General features: G+C 53.1%; 1 protein-coding gene across 4 annotated transcripts in view; it reads left to right on the top strand.

Moving 5' to 3' along the window:
* Positions 1–15,441, top strand: part of HRH2 (histamine receptor H2) — a 37,669-nt gene extending 22,228 nt beyond the window's left edge. The window contains exons 3-4 of one of the 4 annotated variants that reach the window (XR_011471482.1): positions 9,710–9,816; positions 14,967–15,046. Coding sequence is in view for 2 of the 4 variants with exons in the window: in XM_070414375.1 (XP_070270476.1) it covers positions 8,104–8,208; positions 14,967–15,108 (247 nt within the window). In the remaining 2 variants the exon portion in view is untranslated. Of the gene's footprint in view, positions 1–8,103; positions 8,209–9,709; positions 9,817–9,895; positions 10,101–14,966 lie in introns of those variants that run through there. The other 3 variants (XR_011471483.1, XM_070414375.1, XM_070414376.1) reach the window with 3 other exon arrangements.
* The last annotated feature ends 1,989 nt before the right edge of the window (positions 15,442–17,430 follow it).

Genomic DNA, 17,430 nt, shown 5'->3' with positions numbered 1-17,430 from the left:
CCGGGGCCGTTTCGACCTGACTGGGGTCGTCCCTACCTCACGGGGGCCGTTTCAACCTGACCGGGGTTGTCCCTACCATGCCGGGGCCGTTTCGACCTGACTGGGGTTGTCCCTACCTCACGGGGGCCGTTTCAACCTCACCGGGGTTGTCCCTACCACACCGGGGCTGTTTCAACCTGACCGGGGTTGTCCCTACCACACCGGGGCCGTTTCAACCTGACCGGGGTTGTCCCTACCACGCCGGGGCCGTTTCGACCTGACTGGGGTCGTCCCTACCTCACGGGGGCTGTTTCAACCTCACCGGGGTCGTCCCTACCACACCGGGGCCGTTTCGACCTGACTGGGGTCGTCCCTACCTCACGGGGGCTGTTTCAACCTCACCGGGGTCGTCCCTACCACACTGGGGCCGTTTCGACCTGACTGGGGTCGTCCCTACCTCACGGGGGCCGTTTCAACCTCACCGGGGTTGTCCCTACCACACCGGGGCTGTTTCGACCTGACTGGGGTCGTCCCTACCTCACGGGGGCTGTTTCAACCTCACCGGGGCCATCCCAGCCTTACCGGGGAAACAGGAAGTTTGGCCCTCTGTCCCCTGCCGGCGGCTCCCCACTAGACAAAATCTCCAGGCATTCCTGGTGGTTGCACATCCAGCGCTCCTGCCCTCCACCAAGTGCACAGACTGCCTGTCTGCTGTCCCGCAGCGCCCCACCAGAGACTGGGACCAGTGGGCATGTTTGTGCGCTTGCTGGGACAGCAGTTCCACAGTGCCGGCCGAGTCAGGCCCAGCCCTGGCCGGCCCCGGACCCGACTCTGCCCCCCGATTGCGTCCCTCCCAGGTGCAAGGAGCTGAAATCTGCAGCCTGCTGGGATGGGCTCTGTACTTGGTGCTTCAGCACATCCTACTCAGTCTCTATGCGCTTCTTTCTATGCGAGGAGTTGAAATCTGCAGTTTGTTGGGTTGGGCTCTGTACTTGGTGTCACATCCTACTCAGTCTCAATGTTCTTTCTCTCCTTCCAGTTGTAGAGCTTCCACTGGGCCAAGTTTCCCATGGTTCTGTATGATAGGTGTTTGTTTGATATTTGGTACTTTCGATGTTGTTGTGCGAGGTAGCACGCACAGGTCTCTTCCTTATGCCGCCATCCTGGTTCTCCTGGGTCTGCTTCTTGAGTGTGTCTCTCATGGCTGCGAGCAGTTGAAGTCTGCAATTTGTTGGGATAGGCTGCAAAAGCGCAGGTGGGTCTTTTTGTGCACCTGGCACAGCTTGGATGGGGATGTAAATTGATTAAGGCTGAGACTCAGGGAGTTGCCATGGCGGAGCAAATAGCACTGGCTGAGTCTCCGCGGCCCCTTGACTCTCTGCCAGGGCTTTGTGTCTCCCAGTGCCGGCGAGCAGCTGTGCAACAGAGTCCCCCTCGCTTCTGATGGCTGCAAGGCTGTGCTGCCTCTCCCCGTAGGGTCTGGTGCTTCATGATCCCGCCTGAACCAGCTCAGTGGATTTGAAAGTTTGCAGAAGAAAAGGCGCTTCTACTTGTGGGTCTGGCACAGCCCAGATGGGAATGTAAATTGCGTAGGGCGGGATCACAGGGAGTCGCCGGGGCGGAGACTCAGCGGCCCCTTGCCTATCCAGGACTCCAGGACTTTGCGTCCCCCAGTGCCGGCGAGCAGCCGAGCGCCAGAGCCTCCCTCGCTTTCTGACCGCTGGAAGGCCATGCCGTCTCTCGCCTTGGGGCCTGGGGCCTCAGAGACCCGCCCGAACCAGCTCAGTGGATTTGAGAGTTTGTAAAAGCACAGTCATTCCCTCTTGTGCCTCTGGCACAGCCCTGAGGGTAGGGCGGGGTCACAGGGAGTCACCAGCGTGGATGAAATAGCGATGGCGGCGTCTCCGCGCCCCTCGCCTCCCCGGGACACCAGGATTTCTTGTCCCTCGGTGCCGGCGAGCAGCCGCGTATCAGAGCTTCCCTCACTCTCCGACCACTGCAAGGCCGTGGCCGCCTCTCCCTGTGGGATCTGGGGCCTCAGAGACCCGCCCCGGGCAAGCCCAGAGGATTCGAGGGTTCGTAAAAAACCGAGAATCCATTTGCAGCCCGCGTGGCGTGTGACTGCGTACCTCTGGTTTTGGTGCCTCCGTAGCTCCCATTCAGTCTCACTGCGCTTCTTTCTTTTCCTCCAGTTGTAGATCTCCCACTGGGCCAACTTCCCCATGGTTCTGAGTGGCGGTTGTTTACTTCATAGTTGATAGTTTCAATGATGCTGTGAGAGAGCAGCACACACAGGTCCGCTCCCTACGCCGCCATCTTGGTTCTCTCCTGTTCTGGACATTCTTAAACGCCTGCTCTTTCCCACCTGCTCCTTCGAGTGTGTTTGAGGTTCTTTCTTCTCTACTTCCCCTTCCTTCCCGTGTTTCCTCTCTTCTGCTTGGTATTCTCCTTCCCTCTGTTTCACCCCTCCCCCTCCCTCCATAGTCCCACTTCTCCTTCACGAAGTACTTGGACTGTTTGCAGGCCCCGGTGGACTGCTCCAGGCACGAGGCTATGTCCTGGACCCCAGGTGCCCACGCCCCCCGTCCCTACCTCCTGCCCTGGTGGCCTCAGAACACCTGCTCCCAGGCCTGCAGGGCCCGCACTTCTGCACAGCGCTGGGCAGGGCAAAGGCTCCAACAAGGAGTTAATCCTTTTCATCTTCATCTCTTCAGAGAGTTTGGGGAGTGAGACCCCCCTCTGCCCTGAGAGGGAGTCAGGGGAAGGGGAGCAGAGGGAGAGGAGGTGGAAAGCCTTTTACAGCCTCAGAAATCAAGGAGAATGAACCATGACCCCCCAGGAGTCACTTGAAAGGCAGAGAAGCCCTCATTTACCCCCAGGTGACTGTGCTTTTGAAGCCAGCCCCATCCTCCCGCTGGCTTCTTGCAGACCCTCAGCCCTGCCCTTTCCCACCTACACTTCCTCCTGGCTCTTCTGACTCAGACCTGCTGGGACCTGCTGTGTGCTTCCTTCCCAGGGGCTGTGATGGGGAGGGAGGGGAGCTGTGCTTTCAGGCCACTGCTAGGCACTTTGTACCATAAGAAAAGGTGCGCTCCAGGAAAACAAACCAGGAGGAGGCCAGTTGTCCCGGGAACCGGCCCCAGGGCATGCAGCTGGCCAGCAGAAGCAACTCTGCAAGGAGCAGGCTGCAGACATGGAAATTTGAATTCCATGTCATTTTTTCCAGTCACAAAATGCCATTCTTCTAGTCATGCACCCACCCCCACCCTCACACACACCACTTCAAAAAAAATAGGTGGTGGGCTGGATTTGGCCCACAGGCTATAGTCTGCCAACCCCTGGTGTAAAAGAAAGAAGTGGGTGCCAATTCCAGCCCCAGCACTTGCTGGCTGTGGCTTTGGGCATGTGGCTTGCCTTCTCTGAGCCTCAGCTTGCCCATCTGCAAAATGGGAATAAGAACGCCTCTCTGTGAAGACTGCAGAGGGGCTTAGCACCAATTTGTCCAAAGCTGGAGGCCCTGACCCTGAGCCTGTATCCCTCATCTGAAAATGGGGGGCTTGGATCAGTCTCCAGAGACCATTCCAACACTAATTAGATGTAAATGCTGAACAGGGAGAGAAATGAGGCCAAACCTCCAACTGTGTCTGTGTCAGGAATCATCAGGCGGGGGCCGTGAAGAACGTGTTTTTCATACTAATGAATAGCTCTGAGTGAGGAGGCAAATGCAGTAAAAGATGTCCTTGTCACGACCTGAGCTGGGAGTGCAGGGACCAGCGGCAGGAGGGGCACAGCCTGGGTGAAGGACGGGGCTGCCCACAGAGCCTGGCCTGGGAGACGGGCCTGGGTTTCTCGCGCCCCCTGCAACTAACTGGCTGTGTGACCTTGAGAAGAGGACATCCCTCCCTGAGCCCAGGTGCCTCATCGTCAAAGAGCTAAGCCTTTGGGGCAGTCACTGCCCCTGGAGCAGCTGCAGTAAGTCCCCCAGGCGCTCTGCTTCGGTGACACTTCATGAAACCCACAAGGGCTGCTTGTGGCCACGCGGGGGGGACAGGGACGGGTGTGCCTGACCCCACTGGGCATTGCAGGGTGCCCACAGCCCCTGAGGCGCTCCTGGGGTTGAGGACCACTCCCTCCCTACCCAGAGTTAGGAAGGGTGTGTGGTGGGGGGGTGGGGGGGCGGCTTGGGCGGGGGGGCTTGTCCCAGCTGCCAAAGAGGGGCAGATGGATCTACAGAGTATCATTGTGTCTGCCGGTGGGGCTCTGGCCGTGCAGAGGCTGCAGTGGACAGGGAGGGTCGCAGGTTTGGGCACTGCAGGCCCGTGGAGGGGACTCGGGCCTTCCTCATTCCAGGCTGAGCACACACCATCGTAACGTGCGCGCAGTCCCACCCCCGTGCCTGGGGGACTCAGGGAGCTTCCCTCTCCAGGCTGACTTGGGAGACACAGAACTTATAAATACTGAGTTACTATTGAAATGGAACAGCAACATGGAAAGTCAGAGAGAAACCCCATTCCTGTTGCCAGCGTCCGCAATCCCTGACATCCCAGCACCCCTCCTGTCTTTCATGAGCAGATGGAGCCTTAATTTGGCAACAAGAAGAGCCACACGTGGAATTTCTAAGCAGGCCATGTGTCTCCTGTTTGGGGGCCACTGAATCTTACTGCTTCACATTCACTCGAGCTTTGCATCATTCCCACAGGGTGTGTGGGGGGAGGAGGACGCTAATGGAGGCACCAGATGAGCAGGGAGGGGTACAAACACGTGTGCTGAGCTCAGACAAGAAGGCCCAGCAACCCTCCTGAAAGGGGTGATGTCTCAGTTGACTCTGAAGAACACTAGGATTTTCTTTGCTGAGGGGCAGAGGTTGGCGGTGTCATTCCAGGCAAAGGAACAGCATGTGAGGGCTGGGGGTGGGGGAAGGACTCGAGGGCCATGGGGAGCCATTCAGTGGCCGGTCTGTTGGGAGAGCTCTGAAGGCAGACCTCCCCATGTTGCGGCCGGGTGACCTTGGGCAAGTACTTCCTCTCTAAAGCTTTGTCCCCATCTAAAAAGTCAAGTTGCTGGTTACAGCCCCTCCCCCGCAGGCTGGGGGAGGACCAAGGACATTAGTGCCTGTACCTGGACAGAAGCTTGGGTCAGTTTCATTCAGCTCGGGCGCCCACAGACCACAACACACATCCTCCAGGTCAGGGAGCTCAGTCAATTTCAGTTATAAACACAGCGATTTAAGAAGCGGAACCCAGTCAATACAAGATCCTCTCTACACGCCCCACCCCCTCCCTCTCTCCAGGGCAAGCCAAGTTCCCAGGCTGTCTGGCCCCGCAGCATTCTCTGGACCATTCTCTGGACCACGCTCTGTCCCGCCTGAGGCAGCACACACCTGGCACACTGGCCCCTATTCAATGACCAGCTACCTGGTGATGGTAACCAGTAACCGCCATTGCTCTGGGAATGGCTGTGCCTGTAGTCAGACTGCCAAGGAGCAGACTGATCTTGGGCATGTTACTTAACCTCTCCATGACTCAGTTTCTTCATCTGTAAAATGGGATGTTACTAGTACCTGCTTCAAAAGGTGGTTGTAAGGATTAAAGGAGGGAATATATACACAGGCCTGAGCACCGTGTCTGACACCAGCCAGTGGCAGGTGGCTGGTGGGGGCATGAGGTGTGAGGAGCCTTCAAATTGTGTGAAATTCTATTGTTCTTTGCCATCCTCCACATTTTCCATATTTGAAGCATCCCTGCTTTGACATCTCCATGCAGAGAATGTTTTGTTTCTTTCAGATTATTTCCCTAGAAACGAAGTTTCTAGAAACAGAGTTGCTGGTCAGAGGGGAGGGATATTTTAGGCCTTCGTTACACTTTGCCTAATTGTCTTCTGGACAGGCCCCTGGCTTCCCTGCCGCCAGCCACAGGGGAAGGACCACTTCCTCGAAGTTGCATGGGGGTGGGTTCTGGAAGTATTGTGGGTGCTGATGGGGGCAGAGGGTGAAGCAGCGAGGAGAAGGGGCCACTGACATTTAAGAATGGGCGGGGGGAGGGCAGGAATAAGAGAAGGATCTGAAGGGGCTGAGGAGGAACCACCAGAGAGGCAAGACTCACATTCATTCAGAGACAAGAGAGCAAATGATGCGGGCCTGACAGGAAGGATGACCTTGAGCAGAAGGCAGGCCTCCCTGGGCCTCAGTTTCCCTTTCTAGGAAATGGGCGTGACACCTTGCCTGCCTCCCAGGGCTGGGGTGGAATGACAAGAGAAGACGGGGGTGCCTGGGGCACTGTGGGCTCTCTTCCCCCGGCGCCCACTGGTGGGAGCGAGTGCTGGCTTTGCTGTTTCCTTCAGCTTAAAGACATTCCACACTTTCAAAGAGGGGTTGGGAAGCTGGCCATCTCAACTGGAGGCTGCTGAAGGGTTCAAACCAGGACCCGGGAGATCTGAGCGTGACCTCGGTTCCCTGTGTGTTAAAAGGGGAGGGGGAGCAGGGGGCTCTCTCAAAACTCTACGCTTACTTGCTGTGAGTCCTGGGAAAGTGATTGAAATGTTCGGGCTCAGACTCCCTCATCTGTTGGAGATTACAGAATAGCTGTGGGACATGTATCCCCTGGGGGTTGTGAAAGTTAATGCTAAGTGCCCAACTCATGAGCCCTCTCCTCATTTTATGATTCTGCAAACCCAGTTCAACAGCAGGAATTGAGTGACAGGGAGTCAGGGGAGGGGTTGGGTGGAGGCCTTTACTTCTCTTTCAAGCAACAAGCTCAACATGCTGTAACATGGAAAATAGGCTGTGTGACCTCCGGCAAGTTTCCTAACCTCTCTGTGCCTTAGTTTCCTCCTCCATCAAATAAGGAGAATAATATGTACATTAACTGAGCTAATATTTACAAAATGCTTAGAGCCGGGCCAGGCATGCAGGCGGCGCTCAGCGGATAGTGGCTGTCATTTAGATGCTCTGGAATTAGTGAGCTTTGGAACTAGCAGATGTGTAACAGAGCTCTGTTCCTCTCACCACCAGCTGTGTGACCTTGGTCAGGCCACTTAACCCCATGAAGGGCCAGTCCCTCATCTGTAAAGACACGGGTGGTAATGCCCACCTGGCAGAGCCAGCACACAGAAAATGCTCAACCTGACTGCTGGCTGAGGCCTTAGAGAGGGCACCTGCGAAAACAGCCAGCCCCATGCCCTGCAGCCGCAGCTCTCCCCGTGGTGGGTGCACACACTGCTCACCAGAGGGCTCACCCGCTTCCGCCACCCACCCCCGGCACTCACTGCCATGGGCAGGACGATCTCACTGACCCATGTAGTCGTAAATACTTGGAGAAGGGCCAGTCCAGGCCACGAGCTGACACCAAAGCCTTCAGTAGCTCCCCACTCTGCCGAGTCACATGCAAACTCCTCCCTGGGGGCTGTCCTGTTCTGGCTGTGGACTCCCTGCCTGCTCTCTTCTCTGCTGTATCCCAGGCTTCTTTTCCTGTTCTCAGAGCACAACCCACAGCCATGCTGCCCTGAAGCCCCCAAGCACCTCTCTTCAATTTCCACCCAATGCCCTAGGCCAGTGGTTGCCAAACTCATTAGTCAACAGAGCCAAATATCAACAGTACAACAATTGACATTTCTTTTGAGAGCCAAATTTTTTAAACTTAAACTATATAGGTAGGTACATTGTTATTAACTTAATTAGGGTACTCCTAAGGCTTAGGAAGAGCCACACTCAAGGGGCCAAAGAGCCTCATGTGGCTCGAGAGCCACAGTTTGCCAACCACGGCCCTAGGCCCAACTCAAATGCCACGTGCTCCATGGAGCCTCCCCTGCTCCCTGGGGCAGAAATGGCTTCTGTGACACACAGCCCTGCCCATGCACACCCACTCTTGCACATGCACATACCCACACACTCACACACACTCACGCATGCACCATTCTCATCCATGAGTCACTTGAGACCAGAGACCCTGCCCTGCCCATCTGCACAGCTCTCAGCTCAGCTCTGAGTCCCACCCTGTCAGACTGTTTAGTCTGGTCCCTGTGAGGGAGCGTGCCACGATGGGAAGGGGGTGCACTTGGGAGTAACAGCTGGGGGTTCAAATCTGAGCTTTGCTCCTGAGTGACTCCAGGGCATCACTCACCCACCAGAGCCTCAGTTTCCTGGTCTGTGCTCACCTATGCTCACCTTACAGAGCCATCAGGAGGACTCACCAAAAAAAGGATGCAAAACACACCTCGCTCAGGACCTAGCATGTGAGTGCTCAATAAATACTAGTCCTTGCCGATCATTCATTCATTCACCAGCACAATTCACAAACACTGGCTATGTGCAGGGCCCTTGGGGACTGTTAGAGTCACCGCCAACCCCTCCCTCCATGAGCTCCCAGGCTGGTCCCAGGTTATGACCCACCAGTGCTCAGGGATGTGTACCCTGGGAGGTCCCCAATCAAGATTCCTCTTAGGAGCCCAAAGCACCCTGACCCGCACCTCAATTTTCCTTGTCATGGGGAGAAAATAAAAAGGGGTTAATGGCTTGTGACTGTTACTGATTACTTTCAGCTAAGTCCCAGGGAGTTCTGGGGTGCCTTTTCTAGATAAATTTCATCTTATTTGTCACGCACATAACAATGTTTACAAAGTACTTGCAGGAAGTTTGCCCAGCTTGCTCTACCCTTGCTACTGAAGGGCAGACAGAGAGCTCCGCCTTATGGACTTATGATTGACTGATGTCCCTGCCCATCATACCTGCCCATGGCCCACCCCTTTAAAGCAGATGCTGGCCCAGGCAAACCCTGTGTTTACTCCCAGAAAATGAGGAGAAATCCATGAAAAAGTAATTTCTTCCATGAGTAGAGGGATGACGTTTGAGCATTTGCATACTGGGCAATAGGTTGGTTTGTGGTAGGAAACAAAGGTTTATAAAGATAACACTGATTGGGTTCTGGGTAACTTGGTGTCCTGACATGTTCACCTCATAGCTTATTTTAGAACAACCAGAAATGAGGTCTGGCCTGGAGAAGAGGGCCGCCCAGATTTTGGCAAAAGCCTAAGGCGAGGAAAGGCCCTGGTGGTCCTGGCTGGCTCCCGGGGCAGGAGAGAGCCAGCCCTTCACTGTCCTCCACTCCCCCTTCCTCATGGAGGAACCTAGTTCCCAGGGCGCTGGTGAAACTGACCCCATGGTGTGGCGGTTCTCCCGTGTCGTTGGGTGCCGGACAAGCCAGGGTTCAGGGATCAGCCCAGATCTCAATACAGTCTCTCAACTGCCAGTTGGTGGTGACTTTGGGGGCAAAGCAGCCAAGGGCTGTGCCCGCTGCAGGAAACGAGGGAGGGGCAGTAGGAGACTCTTAGAATTTCAAACCATTTCCTTCTCCCGTCTCATCTCGTGTCTTCAACAGCCCTTTCCCTGGAATTATCCCCCTTTTACAGATGAGGGGCTTGGGAAGGGAGAGGAAGTTAGCTGAGACCCACACCCAGGAAACCTCACCCTTTCTCCCAATCATCCCAGCACTTGGCGGGTGCTCCGAGGTGTTGGCTGAAATGGCACCGTCCCAAGGGTGGGGGTTCCCGCCCAGGAGGCTCTCCAGGCTAGTAGCATGGGCAGGTGGCTGGGGAAATAAAGCCTGCATGGGACGCACGCACAGGGGTGAGGGCTGCCAGAGATGGCCGGGGGGAGCGCTCTGCTCTGAGGAACTGGGGAAGTCAGAAGACAGAAAATCACTATCTGAACAGATTTATCGGGCTTTTCATTCACTAGTTCACATGACTGAGCACCGACTATAAACCTGGATAGTGGGTAGAAGATGAAAGATCCAGGCCTGCCTTTCGCGTGGGAAACAGACAAAGTGACAGTTAACCAAGGAGGTAAGCGCCTCTGCAGAGGGGCCAAGGCTCTGGGAGGGAATCAGACATCCTGGCATACCTCAGACACTGCTTCCCACAGGAGGTGATGCCTGAACAGAGTCTTGAAACCAAAGCAGAAGTTGAACAGCCAGAAAAATGAATGAATCAATGAGTCCATGAATGAAGGCCTTTCCAGCACTGGGAACAGCAGGTGCCGTGGGGCAAACACAAGGAGAGCAGAGTCACGTGTGCACACGGTGCTTCTGCGGGGGTGAGCAGCTGCACTGTCAGTACTACCGGGTGATGGCCAGGGCACTGACATTCATTACCTGTGGTCCTTAAAGCAGTCCGGTGAGGTTGCTGTTAGTAACATGTCCTAGAGGAGAAAACAGAGGCTTCTCATACAGAGTAGCTCTGAAACTGGGTCCTGACCCCTGCTGGCGAGACGTAGTATAACAGCCTCTACATGAAAAGATGAGATTCAGTTCAAAGAACGTTTACTTAGGGTTACTATTAGTCAGGATGCCGTTGACTGCCCGCTGCAGAAGCCAATTAAAGGAAACTGGGATTGGCAGAGAGAAAAAACTGGCTCATAGACCTGAAGAGACCAGAAAAGCTTCAAGCATGACTGGGTCCCAAATACTTAAATGTCATTAGAAATGTGTCTTTCTCCAGCTTTCAACTCAATTTCACACTATGGTGACTTCATTCTCAGTCAGAGTCTCCCCAGGGTGCCACCGACATGCCAAGCTGACATCATACCATTATAATGGCCCCATGGGAAATATGTCCCTTTCCTACTGCTTTAACACAAGGTATCAGGCTTCCGTTTCATTGGCTGGGTTGGGCCATGTGTGTACTCTCAAACCCACACCTGGAGCCAGGGCAAAGAATAAGAGGTCAACCCCACCTCACCCACAGACTATGAGTGGGGAAGTTTGGATCCCAAAGAAAAGTCCAGGTGCTGCTCCCCAGAGGAGCGGAATTGAATGGGGGAGGGGGGGGTGAAAGTGACAGGTGTTTACCACAGGCACATATGGAGTGGCAGACACCGTATTCTGTGCTCTCCTAGAATCCCATTAAAATCCCTTAGCTTTAAGTGTCAGGGCTCAGGGCAAAGATGGGCCATGAAGGGGCCCAGCAATCTTAAACCTACCAGAATCTCTAGAAGTGTGTAAGGTAATAGAGTCTACACAATGTGGGAAGCCAGCGCGGTGTCTCATCCCAGCTCTCACTCGGCATGGATGGCAAGCTAAGCAAAGGAGGAGGGACTCCATGCCACTGGACTTAAGTCAAATAATGTTAAATATGCGTGTTACTAAAATTTCATAACAAGGTAAAATTCCATATGGTAAGGAGGAAAAAGAATGGGGAAAAAGGCAACTTAAGACAAAGCAAGGAAAAACGGGAAATTTGAGAAAAGGTGGGGCAAATATAAAACTCAAAATCACATTGAAGAAATTTGTTAGGATAGATTAGTAATCACAGTACCTGTAAGTAGAACAAACTGGCCAATGAAAAAAAAAATGAAGGTCAGGCTTAATGTTTTATATCCAAGCGAGACATAAGGAGACAAACATGTTGAAAGTATAAGGAAGGAAAAATAAGATAAACTAGGCAAATACTAACCAAAATAAATCTGTGTAGCTAAATTCATATCAGACAAGGTGAACAGAAAGCAAAAAGTATCGCTCAAGATTAAGATTGTCATCATATTTTTAGAGATTCAATTCACCAGAAAGATAACTTGCATGTACCAAATAAACTGACTTCAAAACTATCTAAAGTAAAATTGACAGAACTACACAGAGAAATTAATCATTAATGCCATAAATACATAATATTAAGAATGAAAGGGCAATACTATTTAGGATGTTGTAGAGATTAAGAATGGTAAGATCAATTTTATGCCCCAAACAAGAGAAAACTCAGATACTGTGAACAAATTCCTAGCAAAACAGGGCTTGCCAAACCTGACTTGAGGAGAAATAGAAAAACTGACTGGTTCTCTAAGCATTAGAAATAAATGAAATGAATGAAATACCAGCAGCACTTGGCTTTACAAAGCAGTTCCACCCAACACTCAAGGAGCAGCTCATTCCAGTCCTGACAAACTCTATCAGAGGAGAGAAAAAGGGAAACTTGGCCACTTATGTGATGAGGCCATCCTGGTGTAGATTCAAAAGTAAGCATGAGAAGGGAAATGGTAAAAAAACAAGAGACAACTCTGATATCCCTCAACAGGGGGTGGATAAACTGGAGTATCTATATATATAAAAGCCTAAGTGACCGTTATGATCAGTCGACCGAACGACTGGTCGACCAGTCACTATGACGTGCACTGACCACCAGGGGACAGATGCTCAATGCAGGAGCTGCCCCCTGGTGGTCAGTGCACTCCCACAGCCAACCTCCTGTGGTCCCTCCCCCCAGCCGGCTGGTCCCTATGGGCCCCGAAGGGGGCTGGCTAGACTGGGTGAGACGGCCCAAATCGGCCCTGATCACCAGCCAGGCCGAGGAACCATACCCATGCATGAATTCATGCACTGGGCCTCTAGTATCCATATAATGGGATCCTTCACAACAGTGAAGATGAACCATAGATTCACACATGACACAATCTAATCTCATAAATCTAACATTAAACAACAACCACCACAAAGGTAGCTACAGAAAAAGTCATGAAACATGATTGCATGTCTATAAAAGTAAAAGGCAGCCAGAACAACACCATATATTGTTTAGGGAAACATAAAAGTTTGCTGAAACAAATGTTGAAGGCTAGTAAAGTTCTATTTCTCAACCTGAGAGGTGGTTACACCTGCATCCATTTAATATTCTTTTGTTTTCTCTAAACCATGTGTATGTGTTTTTATAGTCTCTGGATATATGAATGCATTTCATTTTAAAATATTTAATAATGAAATTGACATGTAACAAAAGTATGTCTGAGTAGAGGAGTTAGTTGAGATGTTTATTTTGTTTTGTTAATTTCTATGTTCTGTATTTTATCATGAACATGAGATATTTCCATAGTAATCTTATTCTAAGTGATTGTTCAGCCCTTTAGGAGAAGGGAGGTAGTTATTTCCTAGCCTAGAGCTAGCCTTTCTTTGATAATTTTGCTCATTTCAGTGAAAGTCACTTTATCAGAGGCACAGGCTAGGTCTGGAATATTGACCCAAGGGTAGATACCTACCTGCCTGTGTGGTCAAATATATACACTGTAGCATACCTCTGGGCCAGAGATATGACCTTGAGGTCCAGGGAGGCTGGGTGTGCTGGGGGAAGGAGAGCTGGGGCCTCCAGCATTAAAGGACACATGGGTGTTGGCTGTGGCCCTTGGCTGTGTCCTTGCTCACAAAGCCTTGCAAAGTCAGGCATTCAAATATACAGCTCCCACCTGAGGGGCCCCAAGGGGAAGTTCTCCCTCTCTCCATGCGGGAGGGAGAAGGAACAGTGAGCTTGACTCCCCGGTGGCTTCACAGATAATGGCTGGAGCTAAGGCAGAATGAGCTTCATGGGACATCCCCAGAAACCAAGACTGGTCTCAGGGCCAAGGGATAAACGGCTCCTTTGGTTGACAGTGGACAAGGAACGCTGCCACTCCAGCCTAGGCAGGGACGTGACAAACGAGACAGAATTTATGGCCTTAAAGCTGAAGCCAGACCCTGCCCTGCCCTGCCCTGGAGCTGCAGATCTGCCCAAAAGAATCTCTAGGGACCCCCTGTCAAGCTCGGCTTCTGTTTGAGCCAAGGGTGAGCTGGCATGGCCAGGGACTGTGACAGCACTCTCCAAACAACAGTTGTTTGCAAATCCTCTCTCTGTCCAGCTCATTGCCCTCCCTCACCTGCGTTATACACGCTTAGATGTCTACACCAGCTCTCTGTTTCCACTGAAAGACATTTATAAGAAACCTTTATATCGTCACCATAAATGGAAATGCAGTATCATGTGTGGAAAATGATGCAATAACTCAAAACTGTCATCGGTGTGGCCAGATCCAACTGCCAGAGCAAAGCTCTCAGCCTGGGCCATCCTCTGTTACAAAGGCAGATGCAGGTGTTAGGGGCCGAAACCCGGGAGTCTGGCTGAGCCGTTGCCTCCGACCCCACAGGCTGGCAATACGGACGAGGAAGGAATCTGAGTGAATGTCGCTGAAGGCAAAGCAGGTCTGCCACCCACATCCTCGCAGGCGGCAGGGCGGAGGAGCTCTGTGTGCCCACAAGTAAGGGAAGTCCTCTGCTTTCCAAAATGTATGTCAAATACTTTGTGGAAAAAACTGTCCTACCAAGCATTTGGCTTACACACCTTCAGTGGCCTCCACTTCCATCAGCTTGGCATTCGCTGAGGACCTACTGAGTGCCAGCCACACTGCAGGGTCTGGAGGGCAAACATCTTGCCTACGGGGAGCAGACATTCTAATGGAGAAACAGAGTTGCTCACAACGGACTTGGATGCCAGGCTGACTAAATCTTTGTGCCACATTCTCCCAACCTTCCCCCAGCTCATGCAAGGCTCGCTGTGGGTGTTCAGGAATCCTTTCATTAAGATTCAGAAATACCAAGCTTTAACTGGGCTCCTACTCTGAGCCAGTCTTTAGAACACTTAATCCTTTCAATAATTAGGAAGGTATAAAGGATATGTGTAAAGGTATATATTCTATATATATAAAAGGCTAATATGCAAAGTCCCCTGGGGAGTTTGGGAGACTGGAAGTTAAATCACACTCTATGACATGTGCTGACCACCAGGGGGCAGCATGGAATGAAGGAAGGCCCTGGCCAGCAGCAGGAAGGCCCAAATCGGCCCTGATCGCTGGCCAGGCCTAGAGACCCTACCCATGCACGAAATTTCATGCACTGGGCCTCTAGTATTATATATAAAGGTAGTTAACCTCATATACTTCATATGCATAGGGCTTAAGTCACTTGACCAAGGACACACAACATGTTAGAAGCAGATTTGGGATTTGATAGCAGGTGTCTAGAATGCCCCCCCTTGTGGGCTGAGGGAAGAAGTTACCACTATACATGGGTGGCCGGTGCCCTTCCCACCCCACCCTTCTTGGGGCCTGACATAGAAGAAGCAAAGGCCAGAGGCTAGGCCCTGGCTCCACAGGCCTTGTTTGGCGGTCGCTGCAGCCCTGACCTGTGCTTGTGTCTCCTCAGGAAGCCTGCACTGTCCTGCACCGTGAGCTCCAGCAACCTTCTGAGCTGCTGCAAGAGTCTGTGGGGACGTCGGTTCCTCCAGAGACGCGGGCGAGGCCCCTCCGAGCAGCCACTGAGGACACCACCCTCCCAGGCTGCCTAGACCCGGCCCCAGGACACTGAAGATACTGCTCCCTGTCACCAAGATGTGACTCCTGGAGCCCCTAAGGACCCAGTGGCCCCCAAAGCCACCGAGGAGGGCCCCTCAGTGACTCCCAGAGTACACACTGGGGTGCCAGGGTCCACAGGCCCTGTCTGTACTCAGCATTCCCAGAGCGGTGTTCAGGACTTCTCTGAGCCCAAGCTCACAGTGGTGCTGGCCCTGAGTCCTGAGCAGAGATGGGGGGACATGTGGGATGTGTATACGTGTGTGCACGTATGTGAACGTGCCCTCTGAGCACAGCAGAGGGTGTTGCCATAAAGTACTAGCCTCTCATTCCCTGTGGGTTCTGCAGGATAAAGGGAGGGAAGGGAAAGGAGGAAATTAGCCTTCAATGAACACCTACTATATTCGAGGTACTTTGCCTGCATGAGCTCCCATAATCCTTATCACCTGGGACAAGGATCACTGTCCCTACTTTACAGAGGTGGAAACTGAGGCTCAGAGAAGCACGGGGCCTACCCAAGGCCACGCAGCTAGAATGTGCGCCTGGCTCATAGGAGGCACTGGTCAAACAGTTGTTGAAGGAATGAATGAATGAACAAGTGAAGGAACAGGAGGAGGGGTGAAAAGCCAGGCCTCCAGCCCGTGTTCTCGACACAACACTACACTGCCTCTTGGGAGAGAGGTCAAGGTGTTTCCTTGACTGAGCCCACCCGTGAGGCTCAGACCGAGCCTGGGGGTCCCTCATGCTGCAGCAGGAGTAGACTTGCTGGGGAAAGTGTGCCGGGCCTCAGGGAGGGAGGGGAAGGAGTTGAGGGGATGCAATAGACCTGAGTGGAGGAGTTGACTCCCAGCACCCTGTGCTGGGATGCATGACCTTGGCCGCGTCAGGGGACCCCTCTGAGCATCTCTACTCCCCCGTCCTGTGTATAGGGTGGTGACAGCCGCAGAGAGGTGAAGATGTCCATGGACTCTCCTCGCTGACCACTGCTCCCCTGAGCCCACTCTTCCCCTCATTCCAAGACCCCGTCCTGGTGTCCCCTCCCTGCCCACCATGCCTTCCAGTCCCCCCTGCAGCTCCCTGTCCTCTCCCAGCCATCAGTGTGGCTGCTCCCCGAGCCTCCTCCTCTCGCGGAGATTTCTCTGCTTCTGTGGCCTCGTCTACACCCTGAAGACTGACCTTACCCAGAGACTTATCTCTGAGCAGATCTGTATCTGGAGCCCAGACTCCTGGGAGCTTTCCCACTGCTGCCTCCACAGCGTCTCACCCTGAGCATGTCCACAACTACCCTTGACCTTTCTCCCAGCACCTGCTCCTCTCCCAGGGTTCCCCTTCTCAGACTTTGAAGGCCGAGGGTCAGTCCTGGCATCCTCTCAACCTGCCCTGTCATCGCTCCATCCCACCGCTGACCCCTCTGTCAGGACCATGAGATGGCTTCTGGACCGCCCTCAGCATTCCCCACTCGCCTCCCTCCAGCCCACGCCCCACCCACAGCCCCACCGCAAATGCAAACTGTCTATCCCATGGCCCACCTTTCGGTCCACGCACAAAGCTGTTTTCATAACTTGAAATGCTTTTCCTGCCCACAATCTCAGCTAAAAGCACTTCTGGAGGAAGTCTTCCCTGACCCTCCCTATAGGCCAGGCCTGATGCACACCCCCAGCACTGTCCTGACATGGTTGTGATACATGGCTGTCTGATTTCCTGGCCCCTGTTCGCTCAGGAGGTCACGGGTTCTGCCTGTGTCTGTTTTTGTTGTTGTTTTAATGTTTTTATTTCAGAGAGGAAGGGAGAGGAAGAGAGAGATAGAAACATCAATGATGAGAGAGTCATTGATCAGCTGCCTCCTGCATGCCCCCTATTGGGGATTGAGCCCACAACCTGAACATGTGCCCTGATTGGGAATCAAACCGTGACCTCCTGGTTCATGGCCACTGAGCCCCACAAAGGGCTGCCTGTGTCTGTTGGCCACTGTATGTCTCTAGACCCTAGAAGACTGTTTGGCACATAGTAGGAGCTTTAAGCAGCTTATCCGCCAATACACCAGAAGGCATGATTTCCCCCAATAGCCACAATTATCCAGTCTCTTAGCTGGATTCCTTCTGGGAGCCCCACATCCCCTCCTTGGAAGTTTTCCCCAGAGTCTAAGGCAGGTGGGTCTCTAAGTCATGGCCAAATCATTGGAGGCATAAGACTGGTCTGGCTGATCACAGATACAGCTGGTCAGGGCTGAGGGCAAGGTGTCCACACGCCACCTGCCATCACAGCTACCCCCGCCCTTCTGGAGGCCTCTGGTGCCTCTGCTGGCTGCAGAAGTGGGG

Source organism: Myotis yumanensis, unplaced genomic scaffold (genome assembly GCF_028538775.1).
Source record: "Myotis yumanensis isolate MYYU_CA2020_CCGP unplaced genomic scaffold, mMyoYum1.0.hap1 SCAF_5, whole genome shotgun sequence".
Classification (NCBI taxonomy): domain Eukaryota; kingdom Metazoa; phylum Chordata; class Mammalia; order Chiroptera; family Vespertilionidae; genus Myotis; species Myotis yumanensis.
Note: the sequence above shows the minus strand (reverse complement) of the source record. Positions and strands in the feature narration are given on the sequence as shown.